This window comes from Gambusia affinis, linkage group LG19 (assembly GCF_019740435.1).
Source record: "Gambusia affinis linkage group LG19, SWU_Gaff_1.0, whole genome shotgun sequence".
Lineage (NCBI taxonomy): Eukaryota > Metazoa > Chordata > Actinopteri > Cyprinodontiformes > Poeciliidae > Gambusia > Gambusia affinis.
Genome location: NC_057886.1, coordinates 2,258,415 through 2,286,175, shown reverse-complemented (window position 1 = coordinate 2,286,175; position 27,761 = coordinate 2,258,415). Strand labels below are relative to the sequence as shown.

General features: G+C 39.7%; 1 protein-coding gene across 13 annotated transcripts in view; it reads right to left on the bottom strand.

The window, feature by feature from the left end:
• The window catches only part of si:dkeyp-72e1.9 (syntaxin-binding protein 4), a 64,458-nt gene that overhangs the window by 5,747 nt on the left and 30,950 nt on the right, over positions 1-27,761 (bottom strand). For all 13 annotated transcript variants that reach the window (XM_044099153.1, XM_044099159.1, XM_044099147.1 and 10 more), the window contains exons 3-15: positions 23,840-23,935; positions 21,628-21,697; positions 21,455-21,529; positions 18,586-18,665; positions 17,199-17,319; positions 15,484-15,625; positions 10,349-10,455; positions 9,976-10,117; positions 9,572-9,644; positions 6,234-6,322; positions 3,839-3,935; positions 2,122-2,249; positions 1,214-1,306 (exon numbers count right to left, since the gene is read on the bottom strand). In XM_044099153.1, the coding sequence (XP_043955088.1) occupies positions 1,214-1,306; positions 2,122-2,249; positions 3,839-3,935; positions 6,234-6,322; positions 9,572-9,644; positions 9,976-10,117; positions 10,349-10,455; positions 15,484-15,625; positions 17,199-17,319; positions 18,586-18,665; positions 21,455-21,529; positions 21,628-21,697; positions 23,840-23,935 (1,313 nt within the window). The remainder of the gene's footprint in view (positions 1-1,213; positions 1,307-2,121; positions 2,250-3,838; positions 3,936-6,233; positions 6,323-9,571; positions 9,645-9,975; positions 10,118-10,348; positions 10,456-15,483; positions 15,626-17,198; positions 17,320-18,585; positions 18,666-21,454; positions 21,530-21,627; positions 21,698-23,839; positions 23,936-27,761) is intronic.

The window sequence follows — 27,761 nt, the reverse complement described above, 5'->3', positions numbered from 1 at the left end:
CTGACCTGAACCTTGAGAGCCACATGAACACAGTTACAAAGTTGGGCTTCTATCACCTGCAGAACATTTCCAGGATTAGAGGACTAATGTCTCAGCAAGATCTAGAGAAACTTATCCGGGTGTTTATCTTTAGTCGCACTGATTACTGCAGCAGCATCTTCACAGGTCTGACTATAAAACATCTAATCTTTCAGCTGCAGCTGATCCAGAAAGCTGCTGCTGGAGTTCTGACTAAAACCAGGAAGATAGAGAACATCACCCAGTTTTACAGTCCTTCACTGAGAGAAATAGATTTTAAGATACTGTTAGTTTATAAATCACTGAACGGCTTAAAAACCACAATACATTAAAGATCTACTGCTGCAGTTAGAGAAGCAGCATTCAGCGTCTATGCACCACAACTCTGGAACAAACTTCCAGAAAACTGTGAATCAGCTGCAACACTGAGCTCCTTTAAATCGAGACTAAAAGCCCAGCTGTTTGGAGCTGCTTTTGATTAGTAGTAGATGGAATCCTGGTGAATGTATCTGATGTGTTATGATGATTTTGATGATGGCATTTGACAAAATGTAATGTTTATTGCCTGCTTCACAACTGGTGACTTAATGATGTTGAACCGCTTTGTTGCTGAAATGAGCTACACAAACAGACTTGAACTTGACTCCAGGGATGACAGATTTCTCCTCCAGTAAATTCCCAGTTGAAAATGTTAGTTTTTCTCAGAAAGAGCTCAAGTACAGAAAAATGAAACCTTTTCACAACACGTTTCATTGGGGTTTTGGGTCGTAGTCCAACACAAAGTAACGCAGTGGTTCTAAAGCTTGGTTCTGATGGGCCACCTGTTTCAACGATCACATTACCTCCTCAGCGCGCTGTCAGGAGAGGTTAAACACACATTCTTTTAGGCCAGGTGTGTGTTAGCAGGGAAACACCTAAAACATTCAGGGTCATCCTAAAGAATCTGTGATTTTTATGTTTGTTTTTTTGGTGGCTTCTCTACCGAGCAACAGTGGGCCATAGAAAATCCCTATAGAATACACTAAAGTCTGTGGCTGCAATTTGACAAAACAAGACAAAAACCTGGGGTGTGTGTGTGTACTTGACTGATTAACTCTTTACTGTCACTAAGCAGCGCAGCTGGTGATAGATCATATGCTTCTATCAAAGGAACATTGACAGGATGAAGTTGGGTTTGCAGAGAAATCAAGTTCACCTTGAGTTGCTTCATTTGGGTCTGCAGTTGCTTCACCTCGGTCTGGAACTGCTCCATCTCCTCACTGCTGTAGCTGCACTCTGATTCATAAGTCTGCAGATGCACACACAGTCAAGCAGACACAGCATGAGACAGTTCTTTGTGTGTGTGTTTAACAGTGACTCTTAGTGTGTGTTCTCTAGACTTTAACACAAGGATCTTCCAAGTCCAGGCCTCAGGAGCTGGAGTCCCAGCTGATTGTTCGGTACTCGCTTCAATTGTGGACCAAAGTTGCAACATTTGTTCCATTTCAGACGGCACTGCGTCAAACCAGCCAAACCCTTATGAAAACCTGTTCACCACCTTGCCGGTGGGGGCGTTGCACCAAGAACTATGGAAGATAACGACATGAAAACCTCTGAAGAAGACACCGAGTACAACTTCCTTCTTCACCACATGTGAACAAAAACGGAGTGGTGTCAGGTTTTTAGAAGTTGGAGGATTTCTCTTTTGTTATTTGCAAAGATCTCGAGCCTTTTCCCACTAGAGCTAAACTGTGACTTTTTTTTGGTTGTATTTACCCAAGTCGCACTGTGACATAGTCCGGAGTGGTCCATGGTCCATTTGGTGTTCACATATGCGTTCAAACCATAACAGAATTCACTTCAACCGAATTGGAGTTTCTTTATTTGGTCTGCATCAGAGTTGAATTATTTATTCTTGCCTCAAACGAACCGGACGTCTGGACAAACAAGCTGGAGTCGAAGCGAAGCGAACTAAACAGGGCTGGTTTGATGCAACCTTGATGCGTTTCTGCTTCAGCACACTTGAGCCAAACATTGAGATTATTAGCAGAACCCTGGAGAACTTGAGACATTAATGGTCCAGTTTATTGCTGCTGGTCTGAAAGACTCTTCAGAGAAACGTACCGGTGAATGAAACGCCGATGTGTCCATCAAACTGGCTGCTTCATGATAGGAGAAGGTGAAGGGGCCCGATCCTAACCCCAGGACCTCCAGGTCCTCCTGGAAGATGTTCCGACAAGCTTCCACATAATCTAAGACCGAACAGAGAGAGCAAGAGAACAGGGAGAAGTTTGAACATGTATTTTCATTATGCGTGTCCAAACTTTAGCTTCAGAAGAAACGTTAATTAGCTTAACATCAGAAATATTCAGTGTCTCATAAGCTGCAGTGTTCTTTTCATAGAGCATGCAAATCAAATCAATCAGGTAAAAATCAGCCGATGAAACAAATCGGTCTGTGTTCAGCTCGTTCAGAGCTGCTCACTGATTTCTTTGGATCAGAACCCACCATTCCTACGAAACACCAGGTCACACTGATAACAATACTCATAGGTAAATATTGTCATTAAATGAAGATGATATATGGTTTAAAGCGTACTGTAGCTCAGTGGTAGAGTAGTCTCCACCTGTAATTAGAAGGGGTACCACAAGGCTCATTTCTTCTTTTTTCCTTTTATCTTTTCCAACTGGGAATTATCTTGAGGAAAAACGAGATTCCATTCCGTTTATATGCTGATGACTGTCTAGTCTATTAGCACCTGATCATTCCATTCAGAGTCTTCGACGGTTCTAGGGACACCAAATTATGGATGATCCAACATGTCTTTAATTTTAACAAATGCCAGACTGAAGTGAGTTTATGTGGTTTTATTTTCATCATTTTTTATTTTTTTATTTATTTTTTTTTACCAAGATAAAAATCCCATTGTTTCATAAGAGTGACTGGAGCAGCAAAAAAAAGAGCTTTACAAAATATGTGACCTCATTAGTAAAGGGTTCTTGGTGTCTTTTCAATAAATTGTTTTGAAATTTATCAAGTCAACAATTTTTACTAATAAAAAGCTTTATCTCTAACACAAAACCAACCCTTTCATAGACCACTGCTTACATCTCCAAGGGATTTGTTGACGAGGTTTAATTTCATTATTTCAGAACTGACTCTTTGGAAACAACACTTCCAGATGTGAGTCATTGAAAGTGGATTGGAAGAGGAATATTTCAGATGCTTACTGGGGGGAAAAAAATCTGTCTAAGAGGTTTAGTGTGGCCTGATACAGATCTGAATCGGGAAAAACAGCCTAACTGAATTAAAATGTTTTTTTGTTTTTTTTAAATATAGACAGGAATGTGCTGAATTACAAATCTGTTTGATATTTCTGCACCAGCACAGCACACTTAAATACACCAATAGCTTCAAAAACCATGGTCAAACATGTTAAAACACAACTTTCATTTGCTCAGTCAGTGCAATTAGGAGGAGAACAGTCAGTGGAAGAGAAGTGACAAAGAAACTGATGGAAACAACAGGTTGACCAGTTTGATCAGACATGTTAAATAAACATCAAACCTTCTTTCAAATGGTTCAGATAGTGCGGTTAGGATTTTTTAATACCATACAGGAAATTCATCATGAGTCTACGAGAACATTTCCCTTTGACTGACCACAAACAGACACATCATGCTTCCTCAGCGTGTCACCGAACAGCGATGTCGCAGCCAATCAGGAGCATGATAACGTCACACAGGGCCAGTGATCTGACAGCATCCCCACACACACATCGACGAGCCTGGATGCACGCATGGCTGACTTCAGAGTGAGTGGGAGTGTGCGTGCGCCTCACCTCCATACGCCACGGTGCCTTGGGGGTCAGGGGTCAGGCTGTGCCTCAGCGTCTTCCTCTTCTCTTCACTGACGTCCAATCCGAGGAAGGACAAAGCCTGAGACAGAGAGACAGGAAAGTAAGCACAGACCAAAAATACACACACAGCACGAAGGCTTATATGCTGAGTAAATCTGGGAATAATCTGCTTTCTTATCTTTAAAGGAATAAAGGACATTCCATGACAGGAACAATAGCAGACGGCCGTCAGGTGTTTCTGTTTGTGGTGGATATGTGCTGTTGAATAAACGTCTAGAGCTGGGACTTTTTAAAACAGATTCAGATATGCAAACATCTGGAATAACTAGTCTGTCATTTTTCTCACCACAGCAATCGATAAACTATGTGCTATTTATTATTTTTGCAAAGGATCCACAGGAAGAATCAAGAGAGAATTCTTCCTGTATTCCATGTTTAATCTCTTCCTTTTCTTTATAATCCCACTAATGAATTGGTAGATTAGGGTCAGGATACAGCTGAGCAGCATCTGGGCAACATTAAAATCAAAGCGAAATATTGGTAACAAACTGTACAGACGGCAGACAGCTGCAGAGAGAAACAGAGAACAGAACTCATCAGTTGGACTTGGGTTGGTGAAGGGCAGCAGAAAGGAGAGAGAGAGAGAGAGAGAAAAAAGAGAGAGAGAGAGAGAATGTGCTGATGGTGTAAAAAGAGCCTAAAAAAGAACAGTGCAAATATAACCCAAGAAGCAATGAGAGAGAGAGAAAAAAAGAGACACTGCATTAGATATCAATTATGAGATAAAAACAGCTCTGGGGGTGGAGGGACACTAAAGTGCTGCATCCGTCAAATTAAGTTAAAATGTATTGAAAGAAGGCTGCCTGTGTGACACGTTTCTTCATTCTGTTCTCTGCAGCACATCTATCCAAATAAAGTGTTAACAGCAGATGCAACCAGGAGTTCAGAAATTTAAATGCATTTTCCATGAAATTCATGATTTGCACTGTTGTGATATTATTATTATTATTAATTATTATTATTATTATATTAGATCTTGATGACTACATGTAGCCATGTAGGGAACATCCCATTCTACTCACATCACTTGGACTTATTAGACTGTTCTAAAGTTTTTTTTTGAGTATTTATTTTTGGGGGAAATTATGACTTTCAATTCACTATATTTCAAAGACATATATTGTACCTTGGACGCCACTACGTTTCTAGGAAGCTCATCGTTCCTCATTCCTTTTGGCTCAGCGTAGCCTTTTAGTTCGCTGTTGCTGTTTTTCTTTACTGAAATGCAATTGGCCACATGCTGCGCTCCTCACAACAAGGAGAACCAATCACAGCCGCCGCTCACACCTGGGATTTGGAATTACGTCATAAGTGTGGTGAGCTGAACTCCCGTTTTCACTCAAACAGAAGTCAGCAATGGAGACGGTTGGAGAAACTCAAGAAACCAGCGCCTCCATGTTTGATGTTTTTATGGTAAGTATGGCATTAATTGTAGTTCCCAACGTTACTTTTTTCAGAGGGAAAAGGTCTCTCCTGTTTTTCATTTTCTTATTTTTGGGGACGGGGGGGATTGGAACATTTTAAATACAAAAAAAACTAAAAACTAAAATAGCTGTCATTAGAACTAATTTTTCATTCAGAAGTTTTTACAGGTGGTGTAGACTTCATGTCAGTACATCATCATCTGGTTTCAGAGAGTTACATGGTTCTGTAAAAGCACTCAGAAAACAATACAGCCATGAACTGATACTAGCAAATACGATTTGAATACTTGAGTATTTTCAAAAGTAAGTACTTCAGGAATTTAACTGAAGTAAACATTTGACCAAGGAACTTTTACTGGTAGATTTGACAATGAGCATCAATACTTTTACTAAAGTACTAGAGCTCAGTACTTTGTTGACCACTGGTTAATAGTAAATGGACTGAACCTATATGGCTCATCAGAGTCCCACTCACAAACACACCCACAAGACTGAAAGACTGACTGAAGAGATTGATTGGATGGATGGATGGATGGATGGATGGATGGATGGATGGATGGATGGATGGATGGATGGATGGATGGATGGATGGATGGATGGATGGATGGATGGATGGATGGATGGATGGATGGATGGATGGATGGATGGATGGATGGATGGATGGATGGATGGATGGATGGATGGATGGATGGATGGATGGATGGATGGATGGATGGATGGATGACTTTGTGTTGGCATATCACATCAAGTTCCAGTAGCATGCAAAAAGGTTTGTGGTTATAATCTGACAAAATGTTGGAAGGTTCAAGATGTGAAGGCTTTTGTAAAACTGATGAGTGAATTTTATCTCTATTTAGCTCAAACACATTTTCTAACCAGATGACAGCACTCACCAAGTCTAACTTGTCCAGTTTGAGGCGAATGTATGGGTCAAGTGTTATTCTGGGTTTCGTCCCTGTTGGAGACCTTTGGCTGGTGGAACCTGTACAAAGAAACATGAAGATCGATTAACAATAGATGGCGGACCTGAGTCTATAACACAGCAATCTCTATGTTACGAAAATATGCACAAAAAATGCATGAGAATAAAGAAAGTGTATGTGAGGACATGGGACACTTTGTAAACAATGGGAGGAAAAATATCATTGGATTATCTGCAAAATCAGCAGGGAGGTAGCTGGCTGCAGTGATAGACATCTGTGTGTGTGTGTGTGTGTGTGTGTGTGTGTGTGTGTGTGTGTGTGTGTGTGTGTGAGAGAGAGAGAGAGAGAGAGAAGGGGGGTTGGAATAAAAGCAGATGATTAAAAGGAGGGGAGTGGAAGAAAGATGGATGATTATACAGATGAAAGAGAGCAAAACAACATGAGTATGGAGGGCAAAGGGCCAATGCCTAATATTAATTTGATGACTTTGTCCCAGATATGTGAAGCTGAATATGAAAGTAATAACACTATGAGAGAGAGAGAGAGGGAGACTTAAACTTTACCCCATACTCAGAGGATCCATGTTTTGACCAGAGTCTATAAGCTCAACAAAGTCTGACTCTGATGATATTTATGGTTTGTTACTCAAAGTTTAGAGACTAACTGAACACATATCCAGTGTTACAAGAGTGAGGAAATGCAAAGGTTTGAACCTATATGTGAAAAAATTCTGGTGAACAAATGGATGAATTTGAAGGCCTAAAATCTTTTGAGACAGAACAAATAATAGCTTTTCTCTTAGTAACAATAGAGCATTAATTATTAGAGTAGTTTGGTTGAGATGTACCTCAAGGTTTAGTTCTTAAATTTCTATTAGCTTCCATTTACATTTTTCATATTCTTGGTGAACTTATGTTTGAACATGAACTACTTACATTCTTATGCATGTGTAACTAATGAGCATGTGATTTTAATGTTCACAGGGCCCAATACTTAAATTTAAAGTTAATCTATGCCCAGTGGTCTGAGCAGCTTCCTGCTTTATTATTTATTTTACATTATATCTAGAATTAATAATGGCACTTTCTGAACCATTTGAAAGGTTTGCTGCAGTTTATTCTTTACATGTTTGACCAGGCTTGTGAAGCTATTGATCAAATACATTTGTAACTCAGTAAATTAATGATCCTATGTGTGGAAAAATATAGGTACAAAAGAAATGCTTTGTCAATTCAGCGCTGCTTTTGTGCATCGGTTTGGTATCCGCCGATACTAAAGCTCAGATATCCGCATCGGCACAGAAAGTGAAAAAAAACTGAATCAGTGAATTAACTTTGCAGAAATACCCTTCTCTTCATATTGAGAAGGAACGTAGGTTAGAGTGGAGAGGATAACCCCTTCAACAAGAACAAAAAATAAAAACTTAACAAAGCTTTAACCTTACCACCATGCTTGCATGAAAGCACTGGTCCCATGTTAGATTAAGTATTAACATTACATTCAGATCTGGTTTTAGCTGTAATTAAACATTTTTGTAGCATATTTTGTAGACTCAGTATTATTCATATAATGCCAAGATGCACAGTCCTGCATTTAAACTTTTCACCTCAAGCCAAAATACTGGGAATCTGAGCAAATGTCTCCATTGCCACAGAAATAACACTCCATCAGAGACATTTATACAGTCAGAAAGATCACATCAGTGTTTTCCACTGAACTGAGTAATAAGTCGGAAAATCTCAAAGCTAAGACAGGGCAGGGAAATCCCGTAGTAGCCATGTGGGATCACCTAGTGAAATCTGTCTCCGCTAGCAACTGGCTCCTCCAATAAGAGGCTGCAAGGGTGCTAAGTGGACAATGCACTTAGGATATAACCTTGGCTGGGGTAATCCCAAGCAATAGGATTGGAGCAAGCTTGTTGGATGGCATCCAGCCACAGACCATAGGCCACACACTTCACAATCAAGCTTCTGCTCTGTGGCAAATATTTGAATTATTTTTAATTATGAAGCACATTTTCTCCAATTAAAATTCTTGGCTCCAATTAAAAGATCTTGTTTAATATGTTCCTTACTGCAGTCAGAGTTTATCATATGGAAACATACTGTATATTTACAGCTGGCTCTTGGCAAAGGCTGCACAGGCCTGACTGGTGCTCTTTGATTATATGCAGTAATGCGAAAACAATCCAGAAATATATACAACCAGAGGGAATCTGAAACTAAGGAATCTTATCTAAAGAACAGGGCATTATATTATATAGTATAGTATTGACAGAAATTGTCTGGTAAACAAATAAACATTTGATCAGAAACCATTTTCAAACTTTTCATTGGTTGGAGCTCTAATGTTTACATTTTTTTCTTTAGTTCAAATGTCAAATGGAAAAAAAAAACACAGACTGATGGGTAAGTTAAAGTTATATGCAGTTTTACTGCTGACATTACTACATTTATAAAGTTCAAAAAGCAAAAAAATAAATAAATAATGACACTTGTGTATGAAATTGTGTGAATGTGATTGCGCACAACATTACCTGCTCTGCACGGGATCTGTCTGTCTGTTTTTGGGGCAGTATACCATAAATCCTACTGAATATTTGTGTTTGTGAAACATAAACATAATCCAATTACAGCACAAGCACATGAGTAGAAATCCCTCAGCGGAACTGGTGCTTCCTGCTCTGATCTGGTACATTTTGTTTGTTTACATACTGATTGATTGAACTACACTCAATATGCATTCATGTAATAATGGCCGTTAACCTCCACTTTCATTGTCCTTAATAAGAGATAATTGTATGAATTATGCTGCTGTATCTAATTAATTAACTGTTGCCTCTGGGCATGGTAACATGTACACAGCTTGCATCTTAATTCTTCCGCTATTAAATCTCTAGTAAAAAGGACTTTTAAGAGCAATCTTTAATCATATTCTATTACTATGCATTTTTTTATTGCCTCATTGTTGATTACTTTAAGGTCCCCCACTGTGATGCAGTTTAATTTAAAGACAAATCTCTTGATTCAATCTAATCCAGCATCTGTGTGTGGGAATGTTTTTTTATGCTCAGATCAGACAGTTAATCTAACGACCGTCTGCTTGCAGGGGATTAGAAATCAGTTCAAATTAAAAATCAATTCAAACTCAAAAATTCTTTGTTGAGCCCAATGGGAAATTAATTGTTGTTGTAAAATCATATTAATTCAAATTCTTCAAAGCGTTCTTGTAGATGGTGACAGGAAACCACATCTCAGATTTGTAAAGTTGATAAGTAAAACTGAAAACAAATGTCGCTTCATTTTTACCTGAAATATGGATATCTGGAGGACAGATGTCTGGAGAGGGTGAAGACACTAGAGCTGGTTCCTCTGCACAGATCTGCACCAAAACAACCAAACAGCACAAACTGAAATGGATCCATTACAGCCGTGAATCGTAAAAAGACATTAGTGCCTATGAGAGTAATGCCTTAGACATGATGAAAAAGCCCTATTCTAACATCAGGAGCTCATTGCTGTATCAGCGGAAAGAGAATCAGAAAATATTTTCAAGCTGTCCACATTTATGGTCTCTAATTTCTGAAGACGTCTGATCATCCCTAAAAATCAGATTCTAGAATTTCCATTTTGTTTCACTGAAAAAAAGCATTTATTCTTTTACATGCGTAACAAAACACGTTATGTGGCAACACCCAAGTCGTGGAGCTGACCTCAGGTGACCTGATGTGAACTTTTAGGCGTCCAGAGTTGTAGCTGTTGCCGGCGGCTCGCTGGACTCCGTTGTGGAGCGATGTGCTGCTGGGAAAAAGACCTTTTCCAGGGATGAAGGCGATTTCCACCGTGTTGTCTTGGCTGGAGATGGAAAAAAAAAAAAAAACAGGTAGAAGAAGTTCTAAAAGGAGGTGACTGCAAATATAAAAGCAAACATCAGCATAAAGACACAGACAACTGCATTTTAATGTCTGAATCTATACCAGCTGCATGTCGACTTCGATGAGAATACTTGGACCTCCATTTATGTGATTACTAGCTGCAGTTACTGCAAGGCTTCCTTATTTTTGGACAAATGTTGTCCGAACCCACCTGTATTTCACTTTGTTCAGAATGCCTTTTGCCTCCTCATGAGTTACACCAATCAAAGACTCCTTGTTGATGGCAATGAGCTGATCTCCCGGCCTCAGGCGGCCATCCTGCACAAAGACAAAGACGCTTTAAATCCAGTGGATATTTATAAGCTCTTTTACGTTGACGGCTGATTCTGTTCAAATGGATTTCCTCTCATTCATTTAGCAGCGCCTGCAGGATGCTGCAGAGCATACATGCTAAAGCTAACATGTAGGTGTTAAGTGTGTAGTGTCTTACTGTCTTTATTGTTTAGAATGTTTGTACTTTAATTCATTTGGATCTGGGAGATCTTGTGTGTGGAGATTATCTCAGATTTACTCTATTTAGGGAAACAGCAGTTTCTGATTAGGGTTAAACTTCACTGGAAAAAGAAAAGAAGTGAGCCAATTGAAATACACTGCCTTCACTGGTCAAACGTAATGAAATCCAAGAAAACGTGTTACATTTATTAAGTTGTCATGTTAAGAAAAGTTTGTGTTTGTTATGCGTCAAAATGTGAAAACGTCCAAAGGATGTGAGGAGTGTTCAGAAACGCAGGACAACCTAGAACCCTGTCAGACGGTTCTCATTTGAAGAATTTATTCACCTAACATCAGAAATGGTTTAGTGTTTCTTTGACTAGAGTCGATTCAGACAGTAACTTGTTACACACTTCGAGTTACAGCTGCACTCCGAAGTTCAGACCCCAGTAAACATTCGTAGTACAAAAATGATGATCACACCACAACAGGATGACTACAGTTTAAATAAATGCATCATTTCATGATCTTTCTGCTGACTCGTCACACAGAGAGCCACGTCATGAGACGCTGGCTCACATCAGGGAGGAAACACAATCGTAGCTTGAGTTTAAGGGACTTCATGGATGAGTGTCGACGTGCAGCTTTGATTTGTTTTGGCCTGTCCAGCTGGAGATGGAAGATTTTGAATTTGTAGGTCAGATGAGAAAAAAAACAACAAACAAACAAACAAACAAAAAAACGCTATGAAAGAAATCCAAATCTCTGCAGCACTATGACTGGAGGATAAAAACAAACGAAGCTTAGGAGATTTTCTCCATTCAAAAATGTGTCGTGACATCTAGCTTTCAGTTCTGGTTAAATCTGCAGCTGATTGGCCAGCAACCCCCTCAACAGAGTTGTGTTGACTTATCAATAACTGTGTTGCTTTTCCAGCCTGCAAAATCGTAAGGGAAAAAATTAGGGCTGCAGCGATTGCTGTTTTCTGGCCGATTGTCAAATACTATCTTTAAAAAGCCTGATTTGGGGTTCCCCGTTTTGGCTGGTGCAGATTTTTATTTTTTTTTTTGTCAGAAATACCACTAAATGTAGAAAGAAAGTCCCTGAGTCGGTAACAGTGTTGCTAACTGCAAACATTTACAGTTGGTGGGTCAGTCAGACAGTCAAACCTCTAAGAGGAGAGCAGAAGGACAGTGGTGGATTTTTAGATCTTTAGATAAGATTGACTTCACATGTAAGTATCGGCCGATCGATTAAAATTACGGAAATTGGGGCCAATTTATCAGCAAAATTAGCAAAATTATGAAATAAACAATAAATCTTATTTTTCTTTTAAGAATCAAATGATGAGAGACCTTCTGTTTTATCAGTGAGGAAAATTTATCTCTCTGGGAAACCAAGGATGCAAAAGCTGCATTGATATTCTGGAGAGAAATCACTTCATAACTTCCTTTCACTTCTTTTCTGCGTCTCTTGCTCCAAGCAGTCAGCAGGCTGTCGCCTCACAGGAGGCTGTTGAGGAGACGGTCCATTTCTGAGTGGAGCATGGCTGTTCAGTAGAACTCAAAATATTCTGAATACAAGCCAGGTCCCAAACCCAGAGGTGCGTCAGGGCCGTGATGGAGGGACTGACCCGTCCAGCTGTGCTGTGAATGTTCTCATCTCAAGACTGTTTGACGCAAAAGCGCAATAAGAACACAACTCTCAAGAAATGTTCCTTATTTCCACCTAACTGAAGGGAACATGTTTTTGGAGTTAAACACTGCTTTAAAAACTGACTCTGATCCTCTTTGTGTCTTGAATCTCCCCGCCAAAAAACACCTCGCAATATATTCAGCAAACATCTAAACAAGAAGAAACACCTTCTTTAACGCACATAAACACACAAGCACAGATCCCTGTACTCTCTTTCTCTCTCTTCTCCTTTATTCTCCTCCTCTGCTTGTCATATTGCCCACATTTGACAGAGTGGGTGGACAGAGAGGCGAGGAGGATGGGATTAACATGAGAGAAGCAGCGGAGGCTGCAGAAAAGGGGTGATATGTGCAAATCCTGAGAGTGCCTGGGATTGCTTCAAGTCGTAGCACCAGTCACTTCTCTTTATTATGGGATGTCTGCTTTAAATGTGGGGGGGGGAAATCTGAGGTCCAGAGATAAGTAAAGTTTGACAGTGGGGTCTTCCTTTAACGATCTGTCACGTTCTGTAGAGTCAGAGCAACAAGACCGGACCCTGCAGAGGTCAGAAGGGCTCCTGCAACGTGAGCCCCGCTGCCATGGTTACGATTTTACTACTGGTGGTCATAGTGATGCATCTTGAAAAGAAAAAGTTTAGTTTTTAATTAACTGAAACTCAAATTGTATATAGATTCAATCTACACAGAGGGAAATGTTTCAAATATTTATGACTTGTAATTAAGATGATTATGGCTAACATGGGAAAAAATGGACATTGTGAAAAAGTTAAATATTAAAAACCCAATCAGCCAATTAAGAGCCACAAAACTAAAAATCTGTCATTATGTGCTACTGTGTTGGTCTGTCAGAATAACATATATTGCGGTTTGTGGTTGTAGAATGCCGAAATGTGGAAAATGTAAACATGTTTGCCGCTGTAGTTCAAGAAAGAAGGAGGATTCCTGGATGTGAGAGGAGATCCTGGGTTTCACCTCTTCATGTTGTCGTTAAAACCTGATGGGGTCTTTGGGATTTTTCTGTTTGTATTGTTATTTATGCTTCACCCATTTCACTCTTGTTTATTTGTTCTTCTTTTTTTTTTTTTAGGAATCTTTGCTTTTCCTTTACCTATATTTTTTTCTCTTTAAAGTCCCTTCTTCCTGTTTGCATTTTGGTCAAACTTCTATTCCTCTTATGCTCATATACATAAACATAAACAACATTTGAAAAAGCTTTATTTAGTGACACAATATGTCCTCCCTTGTCTCTTTTTTTTTATAACAAACATAACTAATGTGTTTTATTTTACAACCCGTACTGAGGACACAGCAGGTTGAAACAGCTTTGTGGTTCTGCTGGTCCAGTTTGCTTCCAGAGTTCATCTCAGTCGACTCGTTTTCAGCCTTTGGCACCTTCTTGTTATAGCAAAATTTAAGAGTCTGATGTTTACAAAGCACAGCAATTTGCATCAGCGGGCTTTTCGTAATCCTGATTTTGAACGAGCCGCAGTCATAATGAGCTCATTAAAGCCAGAGACCGAGGCATGAATTATCTGAGAGGTTGAATCTCTGGGGCTGATTAAACATTCGTTCACAAATAAACCCTGACAGGAGAGTCGGGTGTTGGAGTCCTCCTTCCACTAACTTCAAGTCTGTAGTTTACATTTAGAAACTCTTCAGGGGAAAAAAAAAAAAAATCCTTTTATCATACTGAAAACTTAACTCAAAGGACAAACGACAGAACACCTGATCTGATCTCTGTGTGGGCAGAACCTAACAGACCACCAGAGGATTTAGGAATAAATTACACACATTTCAAGTATTTCTTTTGTGAGTGTGGCTATGGTTCAGTAACACCTACTGGTACATTATTAGGACAGATCACTATAGACTGAAAAGAAGCCCTGTGATCTCAGGCTGGATGAGTGATGGAAGTGGGTTTGGCCAGTCAGAGTGGGAGGGTCAGAATCAGCAGTCTTTGACCGGAGCGTTGCTCAGCAGAGTTTACACTAATCTGAGGCAATAGCTGCAGAGGTCTGCACCTGCACTCCATCTTTCCTCTCCTGTACTCCCTGAGTGTCTCTTCCTTCCGCAATGGAGAAAAAAAGAAAAACAATCTTTGCACAAAAAGAAGTCCCTCATGGCTGCGACGCATCCATCTCAGTCGAGCTTCGCCCAGCTGCTGTCATGGGTCCAAAGTCAAGGCTCAATGGATAGAGTTGGCAAATCCTGACCAATGTATCAGTTTCCTCAAGTAGCAAGATGTCAGTTTGTAGAAAAAGGTTTGGCTGTGACCAACTGTCTTTAGGGAACTAAAGTAAGCTCCAACTATAAGAAGCTATCACAGGAAGCTGACTGCTAGTGATGTCATTTGAGAGAAGTTCTGCTCCATAGCAATGTGGACTTCAATTTTTATCACAATATTATCTAGTACTATTTACAACTTTCTTTTTGGTAACTGTAGCTGTGACTGCATAGCTCCACAATCATAGCTCGACAAACACATGCACTGCTCTTAAAGAATATTCAGTTTGTCTTCTTTAGGACTATTGTCACATAAGGAAGTGTGATTTGTCTCACTAAGCAGCACAGTAATTGGATTTGATCATATTTTCAAATGTTTTGATATTTATTAAGGCTCTCGTTTAACAAACAGTGGAGAAAATAGTTATACTTTGGGCCTTCCACATATTTTTAATTGGAATTTATCATGACAACGATGAATCAAAATTTTTATAATAAAAATAAATTAATCACAATAAATATAAGCGATACAGTAAATGCCTACCTCTACTGCTCTGTCTCTGTTATTAGTCTTGGTATAATTCTTATCAAAGTTTAACTGTAAGGAGAACAAAATAACAGTAGAAAACACTTGAAGTTGTTTCCATTGATTTTCTTAGAGAAGACAAATCATTTTAAAACACAGTGGTCTTTGGAGTTTTACTGAGTTGTGTATGTGCTGCTAAACATGTATGATGACATATTGTCTTAATCCATAGAGCAGAGATGGCCATTAGCAGAAAACATTGAATATTTCACTCTTTTTGTAATGAATCCATATAAGTTTCACTTTCTAAAATGACAACAAAATATAAAACTTTTCATGTTTTTTTTTTTTGCTTGTTTTTATGTGGAGATCAGTGTTGATGTATTTGCGGCAGTCATTTCCATGTCTCACCCTGTGACAGTCTCCTCCAGACAGAACTTCCTGGATGAACACAGCGGGGCCGTCGGGCCTGTTGGAGCCTCCTCCGATCGTAATCCCTAAACTGTTGGACCGAGCCACAGAAATGAGCTGGATCACTCCTTCACCTGGGTGACTGAGAACATAAGACACATTACAACACTTTACCACAATGAAAAATGCCTTGAGTTGCATAAACTCCAAACTTTTATGGCTCCTGGAGTAAAACAAACTTAATGATCTCATGTGCTCCTAAGTGGAATAGAGTGAGAAATTTAGAAAACCAGGAATCATGTCCATGGTGTGAAGCCTGGGCATGAATTCAAACGGGAAACCTCTCTTCAGGCTCACCTGCATCATCCAGTCACTGTGTCATCCGCTTCTATCGCTGCCTATCAGCATTGGACCGTGTCTTGTCAAAGCCAATCACAGATCAAGCATTGATTTATAAGGCTTGATCTGCTCACCAACCAAGCTTTAAGCAAGTTGGGATTCATGTCAAAAATGTCAGACGAGGATCCTGGTCCTGGACACTCAGACCCTCATTCCCCTCTCACACTCCTCAGATCCAAGGAAATGCTCCCAGATCCAGCCTTGGATCATCACCTCCAGCTCAAAGCCCTCCTCCCAGCTCTGACCTTCACCTTCAGGGCTGCCGTCTCCTCTACATGTCATCAGTCTTCCTTCCTTCCTTCCACCCATGTTCATCCCTTCTCCTCTACTCCTGTCGCCTCCATGGACACTGTCCAGCGCTCTATAGCCACTGTCTCAGTTTCAATGTAAGAGTGCGGTACCTCACTGGCTAATGCACACTCCGGCATTAGTAAGAGTGAATTGGTAGATCTCTAGGTAAGACGTAGCCAGTCATGACTCATCCCTCTCTTCTTCGTAATTCTAGTCCGCTCACAAGCTTTTGTATTGCTTCTTCCTCCCTTCCCTAATCAGGTATGACTTACATGGCCACGCACTCAAACATTTCACCGACACTGTGCTCAGAAATCTTTCAGACAGTATAAGACAGTATCTGTCTATTGTTTTACCTTCCCCTGAAGTCTTTCAACGAATCACATCAACTGCAACAGCTTTTCTGCCATTCTGCCATTCCAAGCCCCGTCTTCCTAAAGACCTTTCAATCAGGCAGTATGTTCACCATTTTTGATTCACCATTTTTGATGATGCAACAAGACGTGACTTGTTGCATCACAGAATCAAATTCAATGCTTACATGACTCTCATCCTTGATCTTCACCTTAAATACAGTAGAGCTATATTTTATATTCAGATTTGTCTATTCTTGACACAGAGATACTAATCATCCCGTTTCCTTCCACCTCCATTCTCCTTTTTTTTTGGACCATGCTACCTCACTCATTAAAAATGTTTTCTTTTGAAGGAGGTCTGAAATAAACCTTCGCAGTTTAGGTTCGCAGGAACCTAAACTGCATATTACTGCAATGTTGTTGTAAATATACCAGACATAGCAAAGTCTAAAAACTATTTCATATGTAAAAATAAAAATTAAAACTATATAGTCAGAGAGACCTGATATCAAAATAAGAAGTTACACCAAAAGCAGGCAAATGTGAGAAAAAAAAACCCAAAACAACAAAAAACATTCAATCTGAACATCCATATGAATTCAGCACTGCCAGCAGTGTGTAGTTTGGATTAATGTTGGTCCAGAAATGGAGAAAAAGAATCAGTCTCACCTGAGGGAGCGCATCATGGGCCCACCATTGTACATGTTCTGAGAGTTTGCAGGGCTCAGCAACAACGGGCTCTGAGATCGAGATGAGGAACCGGACGATGTGCTGTCCAAGAGGCGACCGCCTTCACAAAAAGAACAAATGTGTGTGTTTCACACCAAGAGGAGCAAGAACAAGGACTTCAGGCAGGAGTTGTATGTTAAAGAGTTTTGCAAGAAATGAACCTACTAAGATACTTAAACCATAAACTCCTATCATTTTGCCACAGCCACAGATCACTACAGTGCTCCTCCGGTAGCATGTACCACCCTGCCTCTGATTTCTTAGGCCTGAGCGATGCTAAGCACAGAATAATACCCGACATGCTGACCAACCAAAGCATCCTTCAGAGTTTACTTTTCATGTACTTTCTACCAAAGATATGTTTCTGTGGAGGTTGTACACGCAGGACTTTCACAGAGGTTTGAACAACAAGCTGCGTACAGTGTCACTGTCTCCAGTTTGTCCAACTGCCTGTGCAAGCACTGCTGTACAATAATATCACCAACAGGCTCTGGATACTTTGAACTTCACCCCAGATCAACACTGTGCCAAACTCTCCCAGAACAACTCAGGAACAGAATGTCTCCAGATTTAAGCTTTTTGCTTAAACCTGGAGACAGATGCTCACCACGGCAAAATTATTTAGGAACCTTCACCAGCTGGCTAAATAAGGCTTAGGAGAAATGCTATGTTTATTTGTCCTATGCCATATTTTAAGTTCTATTAACTGCACCCAGCCTTTAGGCTTAAGGCTCCCACATACTGAGGTGTACTGTGTGTATTCAATTAGCCACTCAGACTAACAGAATACACATCCACACTGTCCGAAGATGGTTAAGATGTCACAGTCAAATGTACTGATTGCTTACATTTCTTGTGACAAAGTCCTTCATTTCGCACAATCTGAAAGGATGCTAGCAAGTTTGACGAGATAGTCGGTTGTCTAGAGACTGAGACACTACACTTCCTTGAGAGCGATTCACAGATTCTCAGCGTTAATGGCTAGATGTTGCATCCAAAACATTTTGATGTGAATACCGTTTTCTGCAATACTATTTACTGTGCAACACGGAGTACACACTCATAGTCGTAAAAACTGATCTTGGTGCACACGGGTCTGGCATTGAGTACGGACGGAGTTCTGCTGAATGAAGCACCTCTGAGGGGACCTTTATTCCTTTCCCAAATGTAGATGATTCATTAAGGAAGTGGTAGAAGATATATATATATATATATATATATATATATATATATATATATATATATATATATATATATATATATATATATATATATATATATATATATATATATATATATATGTAGGGCCGTATAGTGATCAGCCTACCTTGCTGAATGGGAGAGTTGCGGGTTGATCCAGTACTACCGTTGGAGCCATATTTCTCCAGCAGCTCAGCAAATTCTCTCCTTGAGAAAGAAAAGAAAAAAGAAAAAAATAAAGTCAAGAGCACTGGAGGGAGAAGAATCTAAGATAGCTGCAAGTACACTGAAGGGATTTCTTTCAGGATAAGGTATTTGCCAGAACAGTGTTGTAAAAAGCCAATCCTCCAGGGCCAGTATCACCAATGATTTAGTTCTTTTCAGAAAGAACTAATCTAATGACGGTTCATAAACAGAACCTCTGCACACCTTTATATGCAGAGTTGATAGTTGGTCAATTTGAATCAGCTCTGATGGAGCAAAGACGGTTAAAAAGTGCCAGGACACTGAGTCTTGAGGACCGGAGCTGGATCCATCCTGGCTTGATCCATTCCAACCAGGCTCAGGAAAAAGACAGTAGCTGCATTTCTATTGACCATATAATTGAGCAATTTGACATTTTGAAAGAAAATTGCTTAATACAAACACACCAATTTCGACAAAAAATATATTTTTTGATTAAAAGATTTAGTGATAGAATGAGGTTTTATTGTCCATCTCGAAATTGCTTTCTTTCACAAAACCTCAATGGAAACACGGGTTGTTGCCACTGATGCAAACCATGAAACAGAAGACGACAGGAAGTGGGTTTTTAATTACTTATCATGTGAACAAATGTACACCCATATGCTTTCCATTTAGATATAACCTAGATATATCCAGGTTTAAGTAAATTCAGCCAAGTTCAGAACTTTCTTCAACAGACCACGAGTTCAATCACAATGAATAATTTGATTGTGCCGTACCTCCCACCAAACGAGCAAACCAGCAATAGAATTGACATTTGCTAGTTAATTTGCAAGTCCAAACAGTTTACACTAATGGCATAAAATAAAACACTGAATTGCAGCTGGGCCAATATAAGGAAGCAGAAATGATATGGTAAGTATGTTTCCTCCACATTGATGAATTAACTAATCATTTGTACTTCTCAACATTGTGACAGGATTATTTGGGATCTGAGCATCAATGATATTTAGTATCTATAACCGTGGCAGGGCGGGGGTTAGCTCATCTCCCATGCAGGACTAATAATATCTTGACCTTCATAGGAGGGCAGAACCTTCAGTCGGATGGAGGACATGGTCAAAACCCAGAGTGCTGTTCACGTGCATAACGGCTGTGAAATGCTAGAACTCTGAAGGCGATGCAGACACTCATGTACACTCAGCTCTTGGAAAACACATCATCGTGCAATAGTTTCTCAAAAACTTGACGTGTGAGAGAAATCCTTCAGTTCCGTTCCTGTACCTGCGTCTCCTCACTAAACCTATTGTCATTTCAATCCAGACATCTATTTGTGCTTCTTTTCCTCTAAGCTGATTGTCCTGATCTTCCTCACAGTGTCTGATCCTTTTGTTTCCCCTGATAGTCGTCTGCATTGTGTGTATGCCCCCAGAGTAACGGTGTCACACAGTTGGAAGAGGTCTAGTGTTGATCAAACAGAGTCTAAGGGGGGAAAGTGGACGGGGGTACGGCTAGTAAAACGGCCGTAATCCCACCTCCTGACTGTCTCTCCTGCCTCTGCATGGCAGGATAGTTAAAGCACAGAGCACAGATTAACAGACGAGGCTCATCTCGTCAGGAGCAGTGCCTTAGGTCAAGCCCTCCCCCCTGTTACTCTTCTGCATGAGGGACACAGCAGGAGCGTAAGACTGCCTCACTGCACTGAGGGAAATTAACTAATTTTGGGAGCCACCATCTGATTTTTAGCTCCCTGCATCTTCACTCCATATTTCCTCTGGGTCTCCGCTGACATGGCTCCTCTCTTACCATATCCCACCCTTCTCCATTAAAGACATACAAGCAGCAAGTACCAAGGCTGGTAACGGCTTTTGTAGAAAACGTGGATCTCCAACACAGCTTTGTCAACACACAGTTCCGGTTCAGATTGCGTGCGGTGGATTTGAAGGAAGGGCGAAGCCTGTGATGCTGACAGCTGGGGCTGACCTTGTTTTTACCCAAACTGGTTGCAGTCAGATTAGAAAGCCGGTTCCGCACTAATACTACGCTCCTCCTTACTCGCTAATGCTACGACTGCATTATAAATGTGGTTCAGGTGCTTCTGTATGTTTACCCTCTAGCTAGCAGGCAGCACTGTGGCTGACAGGAGGGAGAAAGCTGCAGAAATTGTCAGACAGTTTCATTCAGACTAAAAGGGCGACGTTCGCTCAGCAAGTGTTGATGTTCAATTCAGATTTTTTGCTGAAATCTGCTTTTTTTTCTCTCATTGTTGTTTGTACTAATCTAAAGAGGCAAAATTCTGTGTTTTACAGATTGATGGTGCCATTTTATAGCACATAATCATTTTACCTTCAGTTTTTATAAAAAAATCTATTTGCATCAAATGTGACTTAACAGAAATTTGACATTGCAATTTAATGCCTTAAAATTAGGTCTCTGTTCCTTTAAGAAACTCCGCCTTTAACAACGTTTTGAACACTCATTGGAATTTATCATGACAACAATGAATCAAAAGTTTTATCATGACAAGAAATTTACCACGACAACTCATAAGCGATACGATAAATTGTCTACAGTTTAATTTTACAGGTTTAGTAGCTCTAAACTAGTTTGTGAACATTAATTAACAACTTCCAAGTCCTATCATTCTAATTTGAAAACCATTTGCCCAAACCAAACCCGTTTAGTGATAAATGTGCTCAATATTTTTATTTTACCTGGTTTCTTGCCACAAATAAAACAATAAATAAATTCAGGTTTAGTTCAAACCTGCAGTTGATTAAATCAACAGTGACACATTTTGGTTTCCTTACTTTGCTTCTTCATCTCTGGCTATAAGAAGGCGCATGTGATTTGTGGCAGATGCTGTTCTCAAGATGTCCACAGCTCTGTGAGACAGACATGAAAAGGTGAAGTCAATGTTTGAATAATATCACTGCTTCAGTATCAGGAGTTCACAGCCAGAAAGAAGTGTGAAAAACCTTACCTTTCACTTGTGACTCCAACTAGACTGTCCCCGTTTACTTCCAGGATCTGGTCTCCTGGCAACAGGTTTCCTGTAAATGGTTGATAGCCCTCTTGTCAATACTGGGTTAATCAGGTGGATGATCAACACAAGGGATTTATTTTTTGTTTTTAAACCTTCTGCGATCTTGAGAGATGGGGTCATTTGAGGTTTTTACTCTGAGCGCAGTCCAACGGAGTCACACTAACCCTGTGCGCGATTTTATGAGGTCTACTTTTGTGTGTCGTTTCAGGAACTGACGGTCTGAGGGGACAACCCCCCATGGTCCGACCATGATATGTACCCCTCCTGAGCGTCTGCCTGACAGTCAAGTCTCAGGCAGAGGAGGCTGCATAATAATGTCACGCATAAACTAACAAATTCATGTCCAAAGTAATTGTTCCATGATATCTATACTTACAGATGATTCTATACATTTTATGAGTTACTACACTAGAAACCTTTTTGAATTGTAAAGAGAAACATAATGACAGCATGCCAGCTAACCCAACCAACACGCAAACATCAGAGACTGTAGACACACAGGTGTTGGAATATAACCTCAAATATTAATGAAATAATCAATATGTGGAAAAGGTTTGAGAGGGACTGATGTTTGTCTTTTTTTTTCTGAAATAACACCTTCCTTGTATTGTATATGTATGAGGTAATTCTCACAAAAACATGACATGGTACTACAGTTTCACTTGCAAATCTGGGCCTGGTATCCATCATTTATTGCAGAGAAAGTAGGTCGTGACAATGCTGTGTTGTGTTTTATTCATGTTGCACTCACAAGAGAATCTCCAAAAGTACCAGTTCCCTCACTCCAGAGGTATTCATCCTGACAACTCTGACCGCTGCGTCTACGTTCCCTTTACTCGTGCTGTTTCTTACTCACAACATGGACATGAAAAGAGGAAACATTCCACAGAATCAAATCAAAACAATTGTTTTGATTTGTGGGGGAATCAGAAGCGGCTCATTTTAAATGTCACCGCTTTAAAAAGGTAAATAAATGGTTTAGCTTTTGAGATGTTGCCATTGCAAAGAAGCTACTGAAACGTATTTATTGTTTCCCACAGTTTAAATGATGCTCAGTGATGCATTAAAATTTTACCCAGAGTATCAACATGACAACTACCAGTACTAATCTATTCATAAAGTCAAATTATGTTCCTTAAATAATCCATTCATCCGTCCAGCTTATAGTTTTGAGATGCATTAAACCTTAGAAATCGAATCCAGAGAAGCATGAAACATTTATTGTAGGATATTTTTTATAGTGGGATAGTTTTAGGGTTAGAGATGCGAAATATTGTTGTTCCATGTGAAATAGTCATGAGAAATTAACAGAGTTCCACTGACTAACATGGACCTGAACAGACTCCTATCGTTTACAAGCAGTAACTAGCATCTAAAAAGTTCTTGAACTGTGAGAGTCACGACTCACTGACCTAAAAATCTGCTGGGGCTCATGCTTCTCCATGTTGCCATTTAGGAGAGGAAGCAATTTGAAAATGACCCTTTGAAGTCAGAGTCGCTGAAAATATTTTACATGGAGCCCAATGGAGGAAGGGTTAAAACAGTTAAATGTTTCAAAAACTATAATATCTGAAATTACCAGAAATATTCAAGCTTGAGAAGAAACTGAATGCTTTGATATATAAATTGTTGAAATATGTTGAAGTGTGTGGAAGTAGTTAAGAAACCAAAAACGTACAAAGGAACTCAAGAAGTAAGAAAACTGAATAGTGTTCTAATAATCTGATAATTGTGACGTTACAGGTGCTGAGTTCATCTGGGTGTTCAATAGGAACACATAAACCTGCTTTACTTGCTCAGTGGTTGCCATAGTGACAGGATGAGGAGCGTCCAAAAGATGGAATGGGGAAGAATCTTATAAACAAAGATTTCAGCCTGACAGGAAGTTTGTTCTGATCAAGTCGCATTTGTTCAAGTTTAGCACAATTTCTCTATTTGTTCATGTGTTGTTGCTCAGCCTGTCAACGTCTTTACACATGAAATCAATGTAAATGTTTGTTTTAACCAATGCGTCTACAATTGTACCACTGACTTTTATTACTCTGCAAAGTGTCCTCTCCTTAACTTCAAATTAATTTTAATCAGTTATAATAAGGAGTCACCTTGCATCACCGCTTCGAGCTCTTTAGGCTGCAGTGACTCCACTCACCATCAGCTGCAGCAAGGCCACCAGGTAAAATCCTCTTGACGTAGACTCCGAACTCCTCTCCCGTTAGCTCTTTCACTCCGCCAATCACTTTGATTCCTGGGCAGAGAAGTAGAAAAATCTCCTCTAAGTAAAGCTCCTCCAGCTTTAGCTTGTTTTTTTTTTTTTGCAAGCTGATCCAGACAGGCTAAATGTAACACAAATTCAAACGTCAAGGAGAGCAGCTCCTTAGTTATGTAACTAAGAACTCAATAGGATTCATTTCTCTCCGTTTAACACAGCTGGGGGCTGCTGTTTGGCTGCTCCGCAATATCTGACTAGCAACTCCAAATACACACTGGGTGTATTAACACCCAATGTCAATATGGGTGCATAAATGAATAATGAATGAAATGATGAATAATTGTGTACAGATGGGATTTGAAATATTGTGAGCTCCACGGAAGAAAAGGAAGGTCACCGGTCAGCAGCTGTCACCGTTTTAAGGTGTCCTGCTGACAGGAAACAATGGGAAAGTCACAGGAGTCAGCTGTGAGGTCATTATTCTGGAGCGCAGCCCCATGCTGTTGCATACCTTAAGAGAGGTGCCTGTGTTTAGATGAGAGCAAAAAAAAAAAAAAAAAAAAAACACAGACCAGTTTTTGTAGCATGGCTGAGAAGGTAAACTGGACAAACGACACTTGTCACCCATGCAGAGTCAGGGAATTTTCTGGCTGGCAGATTCTCTCTGTTTTGGATAGAAAACCGTCTCCATGGCGAGGAACTTTCTGACAACACAGAGGTCGGTTACGGGCAGAGCAGCAACCTCAAGCCGGTGGTGATTTCAGAAGGTGAACCCTCTATTAACCCTCTGTTGTGGCTCTGGCTGTGAACTTACAGTGAACGTCTGTTCAGTTTGAAACCTCCAGCAGGTTTTCTTTTTTTTTTTTTTTTTTTTTGGATTTTGCTCTATCTCTCCATCTTCCTGTGAACTCTGGTCAGCTTCCCAATACCTGAATAAAAATACATCTAAAGAATAACGCTGCTGATACGTTTCATCCTGCTGTTTTCAGGGTCTGCTCGTCATTATTGGTCTCCTCTGACCAGAGCATCTTTATCTACAATTCAAACTGAAGTCATGTTCTACTAAACATGAGTTGGTCAACATTACTGGACACTGCTAGTAGTTTTCCTTCAACATTGACTTTTTTCTTGCCAAACCCTTGAGGTTTTCCTATAATTTCCTTCAGTGGTTCTTGGTGCAGTGCCGCCACAATAAACGGGTTTATCAAAGGGTTTGGTTCGTTAACACAGAACAGTTTGAAAGAGAACCGCAGCAGCTGAAAATGGAAAAAGACTTTTTAAAAAGTTGTGATTTTGATCCCCATTCGAACAGTTTTCACCCCCAGATATTTGCTTTAAGTTTAGGGGTGCACCAATTTATCTGCGCCTGTTTCTTTAATTTTGGGAGTTTGGTGATGTGAAGCCGATCTTATCCACCGATATTATCTGCCTCAGCAAAGGTATAAAAATCAGCTACTGTCCTCTTTAGCTCTGCTGTTCGAAACACAGGATTCTAACAAAAACTTTATCCACTTATATACTGTAAAATACATCTGAATACACTTACATTGTATTTCCTCTTTGTGTTCCTGCAATAACATATTCTAATCAGAAATACAAGTAATTTTCTTTTTTCATTTGTCAGGGGGTTTGCAAATGTTTCCAAATCTTTGCTTTTTTTAAACACAAATGTGGGTTCAGGGCTAAGAGCGAGGGACAAGTGAAGGGTCAGGTTTTGTTTTCTGGTATTCTGGAAAAATAATAATAAAAAAAAACTTGATGTTATTCTAAAAATCTCTGTCTTTATCCCTCCCTCTATTCAGCTCGACAAAGGGCAGAGTCTTATTACTTCTGAAGACAACACTGCTAAGAAAGTCTTCTCTTCTTGGTTCCTGGAACTGACTGACCTTGTGAGCTGATGGTAAAGAACACGTGATTTTCCATGTCTAAGCCAAGTCCAAAGGCAGCCTGTGTAAGCCTGTATTTGCTGCACTTTTGTCTTGTTGTTCAACCTGAGGGTTCAATTAGCTATTCCTCCACCAAGCCCAACGTCTACCACAACGCAGAGCGACGGGTCAGGAGGAATACATTAGAGCTGAGGGACAGAACTCACAACGCCTTCAGAACACTGAGGTGGAACTGCAGTTCCTAACTGTGGAACATTTAAACTAAAGCAATGAGACAACGGTCAACTTTTGAAAAAATTATAGGGTGAACCAACAACTTATTGTGACTTACAGCAACTCTATTTACAACAGCAATCATTAGATTTATAACTATTTTCCTTATATATATATATATATATATATATATATATATATATATATATATATATATATATATATATATATATATATATATATATATATATATATATATATATATATATATATATATATATATATAAAAGGATATAGCGTACGGATATATATAACTATTTCAAAATAGTTATATAGTTATATAGTGTATATAAAACTATTTTAAAATAGACAATGTTCAGCTCAATCATAAATGATATGTAGTTTCCCACAGTGTATTTATCATAAGCCTGGTGGGCCACCAGGCTTTACTTGACCCCCCACCAGACTAAATGTTTGTTTATTCATTTTAATGCATTTAAGATGGGTTAAGCTAGGTTTATATAAAAGCTCATTTTACTTAGTGCACTGCTATATTTTCTTTGTAGTTGATGTTTTAGTTCTTGAATTTCTCAGTTTTTAGCTTTTTTTTTTTTTTTTTAAACACAGAAACACAGTGGGCCAACTGGTCGACTTCATAAGCACACCTACCACCAGGCCTAGCCAGTCTCCTGGGGGGAAACCTTGTCAACGTTTCTATATGTTTTAGGTTTCATTCTGATCATGGTGATACAGATTAAAGAGAAAACTAAAAAAAACAAAACTGAAAGCCACCCGTCGAAGCTGCGCTGAATGTCGATGAAGAGCTGGGGGCGGGGGACTGCTACCAATAACATTTCATTTTATGTAATGTAAGATGAAACAACCCGACAGTTCAACATGCAGATAGCTATGAGATACAAGAGAACAAAGACGTAGGAAATGAAGTGACAGTGAGGGAGCAGCTGGAGCCGGCGTATCTCTGCTCCCTGATAAACGAGGCCTTTAAGCGTCTGCATCTCTAAACTCTTCCACTGACATTTCCCATCGCCATACTTCCAGCGAATGCAATACATTAAACTTCTGCAGCTCCAGGCTGCTGCTGTTCTGTCGCCACAGCGACAGAGTGGCAACACTAATTGGGTCTGGAGCGAAGGGGCACCAACTAATTACCGCCTGTTGGAAAAAAAAAAAAAAAGTTAAAAAAATGGGGGCGCTGCACTTCCATGTCGCTGTCCTCCCTCCTTTTGTTCTCCTCTCAGAGGAAAACAGCCTCTTCCCCACTCTGACTCTCGCCTATCGCAAGATAAGAGAAACATTATTCTGGTACATGTGAAGCAGCGCCTCCCTTCTCCTCTACATTCACATATCTTCCAAATGCTAAAAAAAGGATGAAGGCAATGTTTGTTACCCAAGGACAAAACATTTCCCCACTCTGAGAGCTTGTAAAGAATAACTTGTGTCTGTTGAACCTGGGTGAGTTTCGTCAAGAGCTTGTTTTTCTGTTCCAACAGTTTAACTCCATGTTTTCTTAATCAGATACTGGATTTCCTGTTACTTGAGCACAAATGTTCCCCGCCGCTTGCTGGGTGTACAAATATGTTGCACTCAAGTTTGACAGATGCTTTTAGAGTTTCCCTTTTAAATATTGAATTGCTGTAAAAAGAAAAAAGAATAAATAAGCCTCAGAGCTCGTCCAGATGATGACTGATCAGATGGGTTCAACAATCCAATAAAATCGAATTCATGAAGTTAAACTTCAGATG